General features: G+C 43.0%; 1 protein-coding gene across 1 annotated transcript in view; it reads left to right on the plus strand.

Annotated features, from left to right (window-relative positions):
• The first annotated feature begins 30 nt into the window (after window positions 1-30).
• POLR3B (RNA polymerase III subunit B) overlaps window positions 31-18,174 on the plus strand; it is a 61,446-nt gene continuing 43,302 nt past the window's right edge. The window contains exons 1-12 of the mRNA XM_080971673.1: window positions 31-163; window positions 1,821-1,853; window positions 2,218-2,274; window positions 2,377-2,441; window positions 3,221-3,296; window positions 3,776-3,876; window positions 4,041-4,132; window positions 4,710-4,827; window positions 5,987-6,095; window positions 12,661-12,783; window positions 14,076-14,192; window positions 14,923-15,057. Of these exons, the coding sequence (XP_080827799.1) occupies window positions 92-163; window positions 1,821-1,853; window positions 2,218-2,274; window positions 2,377-2,441; window positions 3,221-3,296; window positions 3,776-3,876; window positions 4,041-4,132; window positions 4,710-4,827; window positions 5,987-6,095; window positions 12,661-12,783; window positions 14,076-14,192; window positions 14,923-15,057 (1,098 nt within the window). The 5' untranslated portion in view covers window positions 31-91. The remainder of the gene's footprint in view (window positions 164-1,820; window positions 1,854-2,217; window positions 2,275-2,376; window positions 2,442-3,220; window positions 3,297-3,775; window positions 3,877-4,040; window positions 4,133-4,709; window positions 4,828-5,986; window positions 6,096-12,660; window positions 12,784-14,075; window positions 14,193-14,922; window positions 15,058-18,174) is intronic.

Below are 18,174 nucleotides of genomic sequence, written 5' to 3' on the forward strand. Positions count from 1 at the left end.
CGGTTTCACAACCGTACTCGGTGCGCTCCGCACAGCGCAGGCCGGGCTTTCGTCGCTTTCCCCCTCCCCGGACTGGCTGGTTCTCTCTGCCATGGAGACGCTGGCGGCGGAGCTGGGAGCTTCAACTCCGGAGCAAGCGGCGGCTCCCGTAAACACGGTGGAGGTGAGAAGTTGGTAAAAGGAGAAGGAAGCAGGGGAGAGACGGGGGCGGCGCCGCGGCTGCCGAGGCGCCTCCTCGCTGTGGAAAACTAAATACGACGCCTCGGTGCGGCTTCAGGGGGACGCGCGCTCCGGCTTCCCGCTCCGGCTCTTTCGGGCCTTTGTTTGGCCCCCGAGGCAGAGGGAGGGAGTGCATGCGCAGAGCTCCCCTTTCACTCACCTGATACTCTCTTCCCCGTTTCGGGGATACAGCAGGGACAAGTCGGTTGGCGGGTCCCAGGGTAGTGATGGGATGGGAAACCTGTGGACCTCCAGGTGCTTTTTTTTAAAAGACTCCAGCTCCCATCTTCCCTGCCCTTTTGCCATGCTGAGTGGGCTGATGGGAGTTGGAGTCCAATAGCCTTTGGATGGTCACATGGTCCATATCCCTGGTGTATCTGCGCATCAGATGAACTGGAGTTTCCCCCTTTCAATATATTGTAATAGTGATTAGTAAGACTTGGACTTCCTTAATCTTCTTTAAGCTATCTTGGTGAACTTGTTGGTGGGAGAGGGGGCATTGTCCTTGCTGCTAGGTAAAGGTAAAGGGACCCCTGACCATTAGGTCCAGTTGTGGCCGACTCTGGGGTTGCGGCGCTCATCTCGCTTTATTGGCCGAGGGAGCCGGCGTACAGCTTCCGGGTCATGTGGCCAGCATGACTAAGCCGCTTCTGGCGAACCAGAGCAGCGCACGGAAATGCTGTTTACCTTCCCAGCGGAGCGGTACCTATTTATCTACTTGCACTTTGATGTGCTTTCGAACTGCTAGGTTGGCAGGAGCAGGGACTGAGCAACGGGAGCTTACCCTGTCGCGGGGATTCAAACCACCGACCTTCTGATCGGCAAGTCCTAGGCTCTGTGGTTTAACCCACAGCGACACCCGCGTCTACTTACCTGTTAATCCGAATGGCACAAGGCACTTCCACCTGCTCTTGTCACATGGACGCTGTCCGGATAATGTTTGTTTGCTATCAAATAAAAAAATGCACGTTAAAAAATAAAGAAAGAAACGTTACTGTAGCACACATAGACAAAAGCCTACAAGCATTGCCATCTCTCTTTGTGACTCTGCTGTTCTGGATCTCCTATGACCGATAGCTTCCTAGGTCTTGAGGTTTGATGAGAAGTTTCAGGGGCTCTAGAAGAGAGGGGCTAAAGTGCAAGGACTGAGCTGGTTTCTCTTTGGCTTAATGGGTTATTTTGCGATTTATCAGGAGGGCCATAGCTCAGTGGTAGAGCATCTGCTTTGCATGCAGAATGTCTCAGGTTTGATCCCCAGAATCTCGTAAGTAGAGCTGGGAGAGACCCTTGCCTGAAACCCTGGAGAGCTGATGCCAGTAATGTAAGCTATGTACATTGCCTTGAATTCCATGATGGAAGAGAAGACGACACAAATGAGCTTAATATATAATTAGACCTCAGTCATCCACATCTGTGAGTTAGAGTAATTGACTTTAAGAGCTTGCTTGATGATCTAAAAAGTGTTATTACTACTAATAAGATCAATATCAACCTACAAGTGAACTAAGCATTTTACATAGAAGCATATATACCGATTTAGCTTCTTGAAAATTGATTCTCCATCTTTTAAAAGTTGTTTTATGCTATACCTTTGTTTTCAGGAAAAATGGAGATTACTTCCAGCGTTTCTGAAGGTTAGTATATTTGTGCAGTTGCCATTGATGGTATTTACAGGTTTTAATAAATTGAAGTAAATTGAAAATGAAAATCTGAAATATTCTCATTGTTTTCATTAATGATAAGTACTGCAAGCACTGAATATAGCTGGTGTACATTTTCAGTCATGTAAGTGCCCTTCTTTTAGGAAGCATAAATTCATTCTTTGAGTTGGTTGAAAAATTGGTTTTCATGAGTGATGTTTAAGATTTGGATGGTAAATTTTATTTTGAGTGCTAATTAAATGATGTCTCTTTATGCATTTGGATGTTTTTGTTCTGGGCTTTTTTCTTTTTGTTTCTTTTTAATACCCCAGGTAATGTTCCTTTGTGATTATTTTAGGTGAAAGGTCTTGTAAAGCAGCACATAGATTCATTCAATTATTTCATCAATGTAGAGGTAAGCTTTCTTTTTTTTTAAAGCAACATCAGAAAGATCAACACGTGTAATAAATTGCATGCGTTTCAGCTATGTGTAGACTTAGACTTCTTTTATTTCCAGATTAAGAAAATAATGAAAGCCAATGAGAAAATTACAAGTGATGCTGACCCAATGTGGTACTTAAAGTAAGTCTGACTTTGATTTTGGTGGTGGTGACAGAGAATGTGGGTGGATACCTGACATATGAGATTTGTGCTTCAATATCCTGATGTACTTTCTGTGTAGCCCTTAGTCCTTGGGTTAATCCATTTTAATTTAATAAAGCCCTTAAGGTAGTGGAAATCCTGTGTGGAGCAGCATAAATGTACAGAATGGTCTGTGGTGTCGGTGATCCATCTGAATAGGATTCAATTGCAATAAGGTCCGTTATGTTGTTTTCTGAAGTTTGGTTTAGGTTACATTTAGCTTTAGGCTTCCTTCCTACTTACAGGTAGGCTGCCCATTCTGCTTCATGGACATGCACGCACCCCATCTTAAATGATACTCTTGCCTTACTGTTAACAGATGCAGGGAACCTTTGGCCCTTCAGATGTTGCCGAACTGTAGCTCCCATCATCCCAGGCCATTGGCCCTACTTGCTGAGACTGATGAGAGTTGCAGTTCAGGGATATCTGGAGGGCCATTAATTCCTCACATCTGCTGTTAAGAGGGTTCCACCCCCTTTTGCTTCTATACAAAGAAAGATGTCAGCCCAGGAATCTTCCCATTCTTTGAGCAGAATCTGGTGAGCACTTGTATAGCTGAGGGGAAACTATCCCTTTATTTGCTCCCATTAAGATTATGGTTCTTCTTATATATTTCTTATTGGTTTTTAATAAACCAAAGGTTTAACAAAATGGAATGTGAGTTGCATATTTGGGCAACTGGGTTGTATCCCATCTTTAAGTTGGGTCTTTCATTGCAGATACCTCAATATATATGTGGGTACTCCAGATGTTGAAGAAAGCTTTAATGTAACAAGACCTGTTTCTCCTCATGAGGTATTTGCATCTACTCAGCCTTTTTGTACCTTTGTGTGAACCAGCTAATAGAGCTTCTTGGTGTAATTGATGACTATGAAAGAACTGTAACTGATTTTTGGTCATATTATGTCCCAAAGAGTATACTACTGTTGCATGGTGCATTTTTGTTACTCATATTTTGTCTTCAGTTGTTAATTGTATATTGATGTCTGAGAAGCACCTGCAAGACTAGGTTAGACTTTTCACTGCTGCAAATAGTCAGATCTTTGGAGAGAGAAGTTACCATGTCTCATCTGAGGGAGGACTTGCATGTGCTGTGTGTGTTGCAATATATAGACTTGCTTCTTTTCAGTAACTTAAAAAAAAATCTAGCAAATAAATTTTAGTCTCTGGGATTTTTAATGATTGAGGATTGGAAAAAGAACAAATATGAGGACTGCAAAGGAGTGTAGCGTTCCACCTGAAAAATATTTAACCGTGTGGCTCTTCTCTTTAAGTGTCGCTTGAGAGATATGACGTATTCTGCTCCAATTACAGTAGACATTGAATACACCCGAGGTAGCCAGAGGATTATTCGCAATGCATTACCTGTTGGCAGGTAAGTTACCAATATAAAGATAAATACTACTTTTGTGTGTTGGTCATGTTCTGTGTTAATTGCTGTGATAAAATGTGAGAGACTTGTTTTGCTTTTAATCAAAGAGAGCAATCCAGTCTATACTCTGAGCCTGCAAGGTAATTTTTACTTTGTTGTTCTTGCAGGATGCCAGTAATGTTGCGAAGTTCCAATTGTGTTCTTACTGGAAAAACTCCAGCAGAATTTGCCAAGCTTAATGAATGCCCTTTAGATCCAGGTAGCAACATTTTCTAATAGTGTTTGTTCCTTTTGAATGAGTTGTGATCCCTTTTGCTATGTTACTCAATGGAGCCTTCTAACACGTGAGCTGCTACAGATTATGGAATGAGAGATTTTCAGACTGTAGAGGGGTCTTAGTGAAGTTTCTGCTTTGATTAGAGCAGTTTACTAAGGTTCCTACCCAGGGACAGGGAAGTACCATTGGCAGCTGCAAGCCTTGTCGTCTACTTGCTGTACAGATTTCCCAAGTATTCCTGGAATCTTCCAAGACTTTGTCTATGCCGCTTCTGGTTTCAGGAGGTCATGATAGCACAATGGAGAATTTCACTAGATAGCCATCTTAAGTTCATAGTTCATACTGAGGGAAGTAGGTCCATGCATTAAGGTGCCTTCTTCGGTTTACTGAAGGCATTGTATAGCAGTCTCTGCAATTACAAGTGGAATCGGAGATTTCCTCAATAAATACTGCAGGCCAGTGTAGTTGACAAAGCAAAAATGTACATTTCAGAGGTTTGCAAAGTCCATTAATGTTTAAAACTAAAGTCAATCGTGATTTTCCATTCTCTATTGGACAGGTGGCTACTTCATTGTCAAAGGTGTAGAGAAGGTAATTCTTATTCAAGAGCAGTTATCGAAAAACAGAATAATTGTGGAAGCTGACAGAAAAGGAACGGTTGGCGCATCAGTTACCAGGTAAAAGAACTCCTTAGTAACTGCAGGCTGGTTTCCTATGATACCATGTCTGGGATCAAAATAATTACTTTAGGCACAGCCAGGAGTCTGGGCATGCCTAGTATGATGAGGGTGCTATTTATGCCCTACTTTTCCTCCAAGGTGGCATACACAGCTTTCTCCCTTCTCCATTTATCCTCATAGTCCTCACAACGACTAGGTGAGGAATGTTAGGCTGAGAGAGCATGATTGGCCCAAGGTCACTCAGTGAAGCTTCATGGCTGAGCGGGGATTTGAGCCTATACCTCCTTGGTCTTAGTCCAACACATTAACCACTGCACCACACAGATTCCCCACTTTTTTTCTTTGAAAAAAGTGGCACCCTGCTCAGTGCCATATAACAAACTGCTTTTGAACATTACTTAACTGAAAAGCGTCTTTCTATATTTCATTGTGGTGGCTGGGTGAGTTTGAGAAACATGAGTTCAAAGTTCCACTGAGTGTACAGAACTAGTACGCTCATACGAAGAACATAGAAAGAGCCTTGTGTTTGAATACGTATTTCATGCACATTTGGTAACCATTTGTTAAACGTAATTCCAAATGTTTGCAACTTGGTCCTTAAAAATAACAGAGCAGAAGTTCAAACAGAGCTTTGTGGGAGGGGGGAACCACTTTGGTTAGTCTAAAATAAGTGGATCAGTAGAAAATGCGGAGTTTGCTGTATTTTAAGTGCTCCAAAAAATGCAACATGCCTGTGTTCTGAAAACACCGGCAGATGGTCAGACAAAATTATTTATTTAATCCCTATAAACCAAGAATTAAATATGGTACAAAAGACAGAATAGATAAACGCTTACAGTAGGGGTGGAGAACAGATGGCCCTCCAGATGTTACTGGACTCCAGCTCCCTTCAGCCCCAGCTAGCATGGCCAGCAGCATCTGGAGGATGATAGGTTCCCCTTCCCTGGCTTACAGGTTTGCAATCAAAGAAGACATGAATTGGAAGGAGGTTGGCACAGTAATAAGATCCCAGGTTTTATGCACAAAAAATACTTTAGCAATCCTGTGTTCTGATGTACAAGATACTGGTTTTTTTAAGCCATAATAAGTTCCCCCCCTCGCTGTCAGGGTTTGTTGAATTAATGAGGTATTTCCTTTTCTTTTTACAAATGTGCAGTTCTACTCATGAGAAGAAGAGCAGAACTAATATAACTGTGAAGCAAGGAAGATTTTACCTTAAGCATAACACCCTGTCGGAAGATATTCCCATTGCAATAATCTTCAAGGTAATTTTTTAAAAGAACAATCTCCATTATCAGGGCTTGGAGTACAATCCTGTACGTGTCACTGAGTTCAGTGGGGCTTTCTCACAGGTAAGTCACTATAAGATTACAGCCTTAGAACAGTTTATAGAAGAACTTCAAATACTTAGTATAAAGGGGGAAATAATAGAATCGTAGAATTTTAGAGTTGGAAGCGGCCACAAGGGTCATTTAGTCTAGCCCCTGCAATGCAGAAATTTTTTTTGCCCAACATGGACCTCAAACCCACAACCCTGAGGTCAGGAGTCTCAATATTTATTTTATTTTTGTTCTTTGTCTGTGTGCAAGTTTCTTTTAGCTGTTTGCTCTGCACCGTAGGAAACTTTTATTTGCTAGTCTCGAAGTGTTGGGTTATACCTTGACATAATGTGAGGCTTATCTTTGGCACAATTACCATTACAGTGGTACCTCGGGTTACATACGCTTCAGGTTACAGACTCCACTAACCCAGAAATAGTACCTGGGGTTAAGAACTTTGCTTCAGGATGAGAACAGAAATCGCCCGGCGGCAGCAGCAGGAGGCCCCATTAGCTAAAGTGATACCTCAGGTTAAGAATGGTTTCAGGTTAAGAACTGACCTCCAGAACGTTCTTAACCCGAGGTACCACTGTAACTTTTGCCTGGGGTTTTTTAAGAAGAGTAGAAGAAGAAGAGTTTGGATTTGATATCCCGCTTTACCACTACCCTAAGGAGTCTCAAAGCGGCTAACATTCTCCTTTCCCTTCCTCCCCCACAACAAACACTCTGTGAGGTGAGTGAGGCTGAGAGACTTCAGAGAAGTGTGACTAGCCCAAGGTCACCCAGCAGCTGCATGTGGAGGAGCGGGGAAGCGAACCCGGTTCACCAGATTACGAGACTACCGCTCTTAACCACTGCACCACACTGGCTCTCCATTTTTATTTTAAGCCAATAAAAATGGAAAAGGAGGAAAAGGCAGGGGTAGGAGAGATGGGGGCGGGAATAAAAGTGAGTTGCAGGCAGGGATGTTTGAGGATTTCAATCTGCAGATTGGAACTTAATTTTTCAGTACTTTTGCACTTCCTGAAATTTCCTATATAGTTATTGGTTCAAAAATAGTATCAAGATGCCTTGAGAGAATGCATACCTTGAGAGAATGCAATTTTTCATGTGGATTTTTTTCTTTAAGATTTGATTGGAATCCTTCCCAGTGAGAGCATCAGCTATTGGCCAGAATGTTGCCTTGGTCATATTGGTTCTATATTTAGTTCATTTCCTGTTTTATATAATGTATTCAGCTGCTAGAACAGGACTTTAGGGATTGTGCCAAACAATACCCTAAAAAGATCACAGAGCACTGCCAGAAGAGGGCAGCACTTGCTTGTAACATAACTGTGTAAATAATGCTGTGTGGATGTAACAGGGTGGAATTTGTGGACTGGGTTGCTACCTTATCCATTTTAAGGTAGAACATCTATAATGGTTAAGGGTCTACTGCACGGGATGCTAATTTGTGTCGCTCCCAGTCACATTATACTTTAAAATAATTCCTCCCATTTATTAAAAAAAAATATTATTTAGTAATGTACTGCATGGAGAAGTAATGTCTAACCCTTCATCCTACTGCAACTGTAACCACACGTCTGGTGGTACAAGTAGAATTATAAAAACGTTTCCATTGGCACCAAGTTGTGACAGCAAAAAAATTATGCCAAAAGCAGGGCTGGCATTTGGTGCTGGATTTAAATCCAGTGCTGACAGCATGCCCCACTCTTCACAGGGATTGGCTCTGATCAAGTACTCTTCACAGGAGCCAATCCTGTGGAGCTCTTCTTGCAGGCATTGGCAGAATTTAAAGGACACAAAATGTTCCCCATGCCTGCTTTAGAATGTCTGTAAACCACGAGGCTTGTGGAAGTAACACCCCCCGCAGCGTGATGTTATTTCTGCATCACACTATAGTTGACCACTGTGGGAGGAGTTAAGAATAAACATTTTATTATTTTCTTGTACTTTTTTTTGTTCGATATGGTGAGGATCAGCTGGAGCCCTGAGTAAAAATCTAGGGCCAATTGCCACTGTTTTACACAGACTTCATGTGCACTTCTCCAAGACTTAATCAATGGAATAATCTCCAAAGCCTACCTGAGGCCATTTCTCCCCTTATTTTTTAAAAAAGCACAAGTGCCTTCTTGAGGATTCTGTAAGCAGGAATATATTATATCAGTGGCAATTAAAGTTTAATTTTAATTCTTTGGGGGATTAGTTCAATTGAGTTCACTTGGAAATGAGCAAGTTTGTATCTAGTACAATTTGACTGATTAGTTGGGCTGCTGATTGGATATACTGGGGAAATAATTTATAAATAAACATTAATTCATTTATCTTGTACAGCTTTTGAATGAATGAATTGATCAGTGGGCATACCAGGGAAATAAATAAATAAATTTCTGTTTGTGAATAAATACATTTATATTTACTCTCTTTTGGAGATAACTACTTGGGTTGTTGATTGGTGGGTACATTGGGGTAATAACTCACGAACAGCAAATGCTACTCAGAACAACAGACAGCCCCAAAAATTACTTCCCCAAAACGACCTAAGCCATTCTTATGTATGATGGAAGCCATCCAGAGTGGCTGTGGTAACCCAGTCAGATGGGTGGGGTATAAATAATAAAATCATCATCATTATTAGAAAAAAGCTGGCACCCCCCAAAAGAACAAGGCAACTCCCATCCACATAATTCATCCCAGTAAACCCCAGAAGCAATCCCCAATAATGCCAGGTGGCGCTGTGGGTTAAACCACAGAGCCTAGGACTTGCTGATCAAAAGGTCAGCGGTTCGAATCCCCGTGATGGGGTGAGCTCCCGTTGCTCGGTCCCTGCTCCTGCCAACCTAGCAGTTCGAAAGCACATCAAAGTGCAAGTAGAAAAATAGGTACCGCTCTGGCAGGAAGGTAAACGGCGTTTCTGTGCGCTGCTCTGGTTTGCCAGAAGCGGCTTAGTCATGCTGGCCACATGACTCAGAAGCTGTACACCGGCTCCCTCGGCCAATAAAGCGAGATGAGCGCCGCAACCCCAGAGTCGGCCACAACTGGACCTAATGGTCAGTGGTCCCTTTACCTTTTTAAGGAACCTGAATACAATCAGTAATTAGGAGGCAGTGGTTCTGGAGATGCTGTTGTGAAGAGGGCAGCAGAGGAAATCAGTCACACACTGGCCAGAGGAGAGTTACTCACAAACCCCTTGAGATAACTCCACAGCCTCCCAGGGGTCTGCAGCCCACTGATCTATATCTAGTACTGTCAGAAAGCTGTTATACTGGTGCATGTCTTCCAGTGTGGTGCTCAGCACATGCACTCCCACGGGTTCTTTTTTATGGCTGCAAATCATTTTGAGTGGTACATAATGGAAATATATAAATAGAGCTGCTTTGTAAGCTGCACGCCCTTGGAATGTCAAGCCGTGTCTAAGCTATCACATTCACATTCCGGAGGGAGCTGCAATCTGCTGCCATTCCTTCTATATGCAACTGCTTCAGATGCAACTGAATACTCAGCATGTGTGTGCATGCAGTGTAATAGGTGAAATGGCCTTTAAAATTGTGACATTCCGCAGCAAGGACTATAGTTTTGTAGCTAGGGAGTCTGGGACCAAGGGACTGGAAGCTTTCATCTAAAGCCAGGGGTGGAGAACTTGCTTGGGAAGCCAGATGATATTGGACTCTCAGTTGCATTGGCCATGCTGGTTATTGGGAATCCAGAAACATCTGGAGGACGACACAGAGGTTTCCCAGCTCTGCTCTAAAGCAGCTATAGTTGCCTGATGCCTCCTGCTCGTGTCTGTTATCTGGGGAAAGGAGTTGCAAGGGAGAGGGCAAAGCCGTAGGCAGTACTATTTAAAGTCCTTCGTTGACATGCTTAGCTTGAGCATTAGGGACAACTTCTTCTACCCTACCCTCAACTGCTTGCTGCATGGCCAGGGGTGTTGTAGGTGGAGTTGTTATCATCAGTAAAATCAGCTGTTTAGAGCACCACTACTGTGTGGGGTCTGGAACATCTTCAGGGCACTGGGAGTATGCATTTCAGAGCATGCCATGTGCTGCCTTCTGTAATGTGTAATTTCCTAAACAACGTTTTGTAGGGGCCAATGGCTGCAGCAAATGCTTTCTAAAAGGAATAGGCCCAGTGATCACATTTAATTTAATTAGGTAGGAATTTAATGCAATTTAAAGAGAATGTGAGTTGGAGGTGCATTGTCTGTTTACAGTGAGCCCAAGAGTACACTGTGTGTTCGCTGGTGTATCTTTGTTATGCCTAGTTTAAAGATAAATATTAATGCAAGGCATAGCTTTTCACCCTTCCAACTTCTGAGAAGCATATTGTAGCTCTGCCAAAAAGAGGTGTTATTGACTTTATTCCCTGTTTCATGATATGGCAGAACTCCAGACAAATATGTGAAAGGAGAAGCTTTAGCATTATTTAGAACGTACAAAGGCCCGCACTGCTGGCTGCTGCCTTGAAACACTTTATTCACAGAGAGATTGGGGAGATTTTCCTTTCTAAACCTGTTAAACATTTTCTTAACGTATTAAGCCTCTTTTACAATATCAGCTATAACCTGGTGCTTAAGGATCTGTGGGGAAAAAACAAGATAAAATGGCTTTCAAGACGGCTTTCTGTGTGAAATCCTTTTTCTTTGCCTTCCCTTTCCCTCTCCCCAACCCATGAGAGGCAACTTGTGAGGCAATTTACCAGTGCCTTCGATTGAGTGCACCTGCCTGGGGACGGAGCAGAGCTGCCTCCAGGTTTGAGGGTTCCTGGACAAAGTGCCCTCTAGTGGGTCCCCTCCTGTGCCAGTTATCTCTGACAGGATTTTGTGACCTTGGCAAAAATTCTTTGGGCAGGCAGACATGTAGCCACTATTATGCCTTGCCGCCATTATACAGTGGTACCTCAGGTTACATACGCTTCAGGATACATACGCTTCAGGTTACAGAGTCCGCTAACCCAGAAATAGTGCTTCAGGTTAAAAACTTTGCTTCAGGATAAGAACAGAAATCGTGCTCCGGCGGCGCGGCAGCAGCAGGAGGCCCCATTAGCTAAAGTGGTGCTTCAGGTTAAGAACAGTTTCAGGTTAAGAACTGACCTGCGGAACGAATTAAGTACTTAACCCGAGGTACCACTGTAATGCAATGCAGGGGGTTTGGCCCTTGGGGCCCCTTCCAACTCCATGATTCTATAATTTCCTACACTGTGTCATTGACACTGTGGGAAATTAAAACAATGGTTCCAAGAACCCTCACATGGGGCCCAATGGAGCAGCATTGACTCTCGGCTTGAGGGAGCAGACCTCAGCGCAGTTATGGTGGGACCTGCCATGGTGTTGGGACCCCAGCAGCTGCCTGAAGATGTCGTGTGCTGACATGGAGCTTGGTTGGGGAAATCTTACCAGAATGCATTTTAAGGCAATGGAAGAAATGTGGGGGAGGTTAATTCAGCACAGTACAGGTGCAAGGCTGCCGATTGGCTGGCAGCATCCACATGATGTTCATGAGTTCCATGCCACCTGCACAGGGCATGCTGAAGGAGCGTCTCCACTCCCCATCGTTCTACCCGGACACTGAGGTCCAGCACCGAGGGCCTTCTGGCGGTTCCCTCACTGCGAGAAGCCAAGTTACAGGGAACCAGGCAGAGGGCCTTCTTGGTAGTGGCGCTCGCCCTGTGGAACGCCCTCCCACCAGATGTCAAAGAGAAAAACAACTACCAGACTTTTAGAAGACATCTGAAGGCAGCCCTATTTAGGGAAGCTTTTAATGTTTGATGTATTACAGTATTTTAATATTTTGTTGGAAGCCGCCCATAGTGGCTGGGGAAGCCCAGCCAGATGGGCAGGGTATAAATATTTTTTTATTATATTATTATTATTATTATTATTATTATTATTATTATTATTATTATAATACCCCCCCCACTTTCTCTACTTCAATAGCACCAAGTCACCCCTCCGTCAGGCAGCAGTGTTCAGTGGCAAATGTTGGCAGCCTCCTGTGAGCCACCTAACTGAGCAGCTACTGCTGAAAAAGGGAGCTAATCATCACCAGCTATGCACAAAATCGTTAGCAAGTTTGCATAACTTGAGAGAGAGGGTGTGTGTATAAAAAGATACCATTCATTCCTTTCCTGTAGCTCTTCAACAGGCTTCCTCTGTTGCATTTGTCCCATACAAATACTGCAGCAGAGCATTGCTTCTTATTAAACTATATGAGGTTTCTTCTGCAAATGAGCTGCCAATAGCGTTACTCTGCTCCTTTCGTTTGTGTTTCCTGCTGCTGCTGCTGCTGCTGCTGCTGCTGCTTTGGCTTATCAAGATTTCCATTTCATAGTTTGAGTATGTGCTGCTGCCAGTGCCAGATGGCCCTGTTTCTGAGAGAAGTCGCTTTGGGTTAGGAGTAATACTGACTACAATGGCAAAATTAGCATAAGCAAATGTCAGCAAGTTAGCACCAAGCCAACATTCTTTCTCTCCTTTTCTACCTTTTCCTTTTCTTTTTCTTCCCTCTTCTAGGCTATGGGCGTCGAGAGTGACCAGGAGATTGTGCAGATGATTGGTACAGAGGAGCATGTGATGGCTGCATTTGGTCCCAGCTTGGAGGAGTGCCAAAAAGCTCAGATTTTCACACAGATGCAGGTGTGTGACATTTCGAGCATCCATCTAAGAAGAAAATGGCTTCTTAGTTTTGCTTGTTGTGAGCTGATGGAACGGCTCAGAGAATGCAGTGGCCACAGTCTTCTGTCTGTCAAGCCCCTTTGCTTTCTGTAGATTGCAAAAGTTACCGTATTTTTTGCTCTATAAGACTTACTTTTTCCGTCCTAAAAAGTAAGGGGAAATGTGTGTGCGTCTTATGGAGCGAATGCAGGCTGTGCAGCTATCCCAGAAGCCAGAACAGCAAGAGGGATTGCTGCTTTCACTGCGTAGCGATCCCTCTTGCTGTTCTGGCTTCTGAGATTCAGAATATTTTTTTTCTTGTTTTCCTCCTCCCAAAACTAGGTGCGTCTTATAGAGTGAAAAATACGGTATTTTCCAAGTAAGAAAGTCCATCTCTGAGAGCTGATCTGTGCATTTCTCAGGCTGAGGTGGAAGAGTTTTGGGCATGGCTAAAAGTGGACATAGGTTGAACATTACGGTGCAAAAGATGGAGAAATTGTTTGGGAGGACTGTGTAAGTAAGCAGGAAAATTAGCATGACCTCAAGAGATCATTTTATACATTTTGACTGTAGCTGTTCTTTCCTGTTTCAGTCCTTCTCAGAGTCCAGTTCTTTATTAACAAATTTCTACTTTGGCTTGCATGATTAGCAGAAATGTTGGGTATGCTTGAGCCTTTTCAGACAGGAGTTATTACAACAGTAGTCACTAGAGGACCACTGACCAGAACATGGGGTTTTTGTTCATGGAAGGTTAAAACCATACTAGGAAATATAATTATTGTTAGTATTGTTAATTGTGTACCTTTGAGCAGTATCCAAAGAGTAATTCCATTAGTGCAAGGACTTCTGGCTGTGCAACGGAACTTCCTCCTCACTCCTCTCCCTGCCTCCCTCCACATGCCCCCTAAACCAGTTTGAGGGGTGACCCCAACCTTCTGGAGCAGATTTGGGGGAGGTGCTGGGGGATTACTAGGAGCGGAGAGAGAGAGGAATATCCGTGGTGCAAACAGAAATCCTTGTGCTAATAGATCTTCCTCGTTAGATACCAGTCCCAGATTGGCCTAGTCCATTTTCACTGGTCATCTTATTAAAGAAGCATCTTACGCTGCTGTCTTGTTTTACATTTTGAAAACTTAGGTTTTGGCATGCTAATTATCTTGTTCATACGCAGTCATCTGTTGTTAATATGCAATGTCATTCCCGGAAAGCGGAGACTTCCAAGAAGAGTTTTTAATTTGTACTATGCTAACTTGGATTTGGATTTCACTTTACAGGCACTGAAGTATCTAGGAAATAAGGTCCGAAGGCAGAGAATGTGGGGAGGACCCAAAAAAACCAAGATGGAAGAAGCAAGAGAGCTGCTGGCAACAACCATTCTTGCCCATGTCCCTGTATGACCATAAATCTTAGATTTTGGGGCAGGGCCCCGGGGTGTGTGGGCTGAAATAGGATTCTTACCATACAAGACCAGAGGGGGTTGAATCTCCTCTGGCAGAGCACCTTCACTAATCCGTGCTGAACTTGTGAGGGTGACTGTATCTTCACCTGTTGTTCAGCATCCCAATCTTATTTAGGAAGGCACCTCAGGAAGAGGTGCTGTTTAGTTCTATTGTTAGTTCTTTGTGTGTATTAGAGAAGGAGTCAGATACTTCCTGCTCCTGAGCTAATGCCTGCGTTGATTAGTATTCTGATTCATTATTTTTTGTATGCAGAAGTAGGGTATGTGCAGCTCTGTGTGTGATTCTCCGCACACTAACCTGTGATTATTGGTGTTGGGTTGAAGGAACACTATGTAAAATTCAGAAGTGGGTATCTCTCTCTCTCTCTGTGTGTGTGTGTGTGTGTGTGTGTGTGTGAGTGATCTAGCCATAAACTGACCTAGTGATCTTCTTAAGCAAGGTGCTGTTGCTTGATCTCTCTTTCTCTTCGTGAAATGAGAACTATTGTGAAGGTCTAGTAGGCCTTTTGGAAGGATGAATGCAATGAGAAAATGTTGCCACACTGTTCTGAGTCTGGGGAATATTGCAGAACTGCAAAATGAGTTTAACCTAAGCTGCATTTTGGACAAATGACTAGCTGTTCCTTACTAGAAACTGTTTACTCCCCTTTTCTGTGTTCCAGGTAAAAGAGTTCAATTTCCGCTCAAAGTGCATTTATACAGCTGTGATGGTCCGCAGAGTGATTTTAGCTCAGGGGGACAACAAAGTGGATGACAGAGACTACTATGGAAACAAACGATTGGAGTTGGCAGGACAGGTAAGTCCACCCTGGGGGTTTTTATACAACATGCAAACATTGATATGGAGTTACCATATTATTTATTTATTAAATTTGTTGGTTGCTTTACCTTGCCCAAGGCAACCCAAATGATGCCACAGAATTAGGCTGCAGCACAACAGGTTCAGTGTGAAAAAATAATTGTGTGGTTCAGACACACTTTAAGCTTGTTGCAGTGGGTTCTGTTGATTAGTGATTCTGAAACGATAAAGGTTCATAAATACTGGCATATGCCTAATATGTTGAGAGTTGTGTAACGGTTTAAACTATTTAGTCTAGCTTCCTAAAAATACATCTGAAAGCAGACTTCTATCCCTTATGTGTGTGTTTTTCTATTGTTGACGTACGCTTGGCTGTATTTTGCAAATTGATAGAACACCTCACTTTAAGCCTTTTGCTCAGTGTTTTCAGCTAGAGTTTCTTTCCAAATAGCCTATAACACACCCCACACCCACCCCTGGTTGTGTTTCTGAGCTAAAAATCCTGTTGCTTAAGAATTTGAATGAAAAAGACTGTTCCTGTATGAGGAGGAAAAGCATAGCAGTCCACACAATGTGAAGACATAAAAGGCATTGTGTCTATAAAAATGTGTGAAAACAATAGCAGCTAATTTCACACCCCATGGGACAAGGGAGTACGAAATGTGCTTTAGCTTTAGATAACAGTTGTTTCCGCTAGCCAAGCTGGTTTACAGAGCTTTCTCTTAGTCTTTCTGCCCACTAGAGGCTTGGCAGGCCAGGTGCCAGCAGAGGTGTTAGCGAAACCTACCGATTCCAAGCTTAATCTTTTCACCTACCTTTTCTCTTTCCTTAATGTGTTCATTATTTGCCGAGCATTTCCCTCGTCTTTGTCCTCAGGGTTTGTTTGGCATTTCCCCCCCTTTCTTTCTTTCTAATTCAGCTTGCTTTGTATGGGCGAGATATGGAACAGCACCAAAATCCGGCACCCTGGAAAGGAAGGGATTTTTACCCTGTGACAAAAGAAAACCACCTTGACTTCAGAGATTGACTAATCCCAGCTGTTCTGATAATATAATTAAGGCTGCCTAATGTCTTTAATTTTGCAACCAGTTTGTGTGAAAAGGAGAATTTGGCACTCTAAAGCCTTAAACACTAAATGGCAATCTCAAGGCGCCTAATTAGAATTCTCTGACATTAAGCTAATTGGTGAAACTGTATTTCAGCAGCTTAACTACTTTATTAATTTTTTTCCTCAGGATTTTCAATGGAAATCAATTGATGAGCTGTCAGTTCCTCTCCCTTATGTTTCGCCGCCACCACCCCTCAAATTTAATTTGCTCTTCAATGCTCCTGTCTGAAAGACCCTGGGTTCACAACAAAAATTAAATGAATATTATCACTGGCATTCCATCCCGTTCTCTCCTTAATCACTTACTCTTGACCTAAAAACGGGCTATTGTGAAACTTTGCTATGTTCTTAGAGAAAGCCTGTGGATGTACTGGAATTAGCCAAGGAATGCTTTAGACTAAAAAATGTCAAGAAGTTAGTGTATCCCCCTAACCTAACTTTATTATTTTGAACAGGAGGGGCCGGGAAATGGTGTTCAGTGGTGACTTCTTCTGAAGTCAGTGTTGAAATTTTTAGTTACGTATATACTAATTACTTAATAATCTTTTATGCCATCAATGAAACAGCCCTTTTCCTAGTACAGTGGTACCTCGGGTTACATACGCTTCAGGTTACATACGCTTCAGGTTACAGACTCCGCTAACCCAGAAATAGTACCTCGGGTTGAGAACTTTGCTTCAGGATGAGAACAGAAATCGTGCTCCGGTGGCGCGGCAGCAGCTGGAGGCCCCATTAGCTAAAGTGGTGCTTCAGGTTAAGAACAGTTTCAGGTTAAGAACGGACCTCTGGAACAAATTAAGTACTTAACCCGAGGTACCACTGTACTTGTTTAAAATATAGATAGAGAAAGATATGGGAAGGGCCATAACTCAGTGGTACTTTGCGCCGAAAGACCCCTATCTTGGTCAGTGTTGACAGTAGTGAGTTAGATGGATCATAAGGCAACTTCCGGTGGCTTACCTAGGCTCATCCAGGGAAGATTCATTCTGATAGCATTCACATGGGTACCCAAGCCCCAAAGTAACCAGAGATCTGCAAGTAATGTATGAATGTCCAGGCCATTGCCATATTGGCCTCTTCAAAATTCACTTCGGAATCTGAGCATAAGAAGAGATCTTCTGTATCAGACCAAAGGCTGATCTAACTCCAGGATCCTGTTCTAACAATATTGGAAGCCTACAGGCAGGAAATGACAAGTGTGTTAGCACTTCATTTGTATTCCTGAGGCATGCTGCCTCTGAGACTGGAGGTAATACAGAGCCATAACGGCTAGCAGCCATTAAGAACCTTAACCTTGATGAATTTGCCTGAACCCCCTTTAAAGTCAGTCAATTTGTGGGCTATTAGTGCATCATGGGGTAGCTAATTCTATGCTTTTAACTGTGGGCTATACGAAGGATCCGGTATTTTTCTCTGTCCTGAATCTTCCAGTGTTCAACTTTATTGGATAACCTCATGTTCTAGTATTAGGGGAAGTGTTGTAGAGCATCTGCATTGCACACAGAGGTTCTGCAGATGAATTCACATTAGTAGATTAATCTACATGACCATTTACTTGCTACTGTGTGATCCTTTAGGAACTATCTCATGGGAAACTCAGTTTTGTGTGATGTCAGGAAAGATTGACCATCATAGGGGAAAAGCTCTCAGCGCCTAGCGTTGGTTTTGAGTAGTCATTGATATGTGCAATTGACACAGAATCCCATCTACCCTTGACCCATGATTGACCTCTGTGACAGTTCCCAACTAGATCATTATAGTTGACCTAAATTCAAGTTCCTATTCCACATAAATGTCAACTTTAGTCATCAAATGAATTCTCACGATTATGTTATGCAATGGAAGTCAAAGAAAGGTCTGTGCTTTTTGCAAATCAGCAGGGACATGATAATGATGAAAAGATGGCAAATACTGTGAGTGGAAATGTTCATTGGGAGAGTAGATTCAGTTACTGGCCCATGGCCAATGGGGGGCACAGTAGTGTTAATGCGTCTTCGAAAATGGAGA

Source organism: Podarcis pityusensis (assembly GCF_964106645.2).
Source record: "Podarcis pityusensis genome assembly, chromosome: 10".
Taxonomy (NCBI): Eukaryota; Metazoa; Chordata; class Lepidosauria; order Squamata; family Lacertidae; genus Podarcis; species Podarcis pityusensis.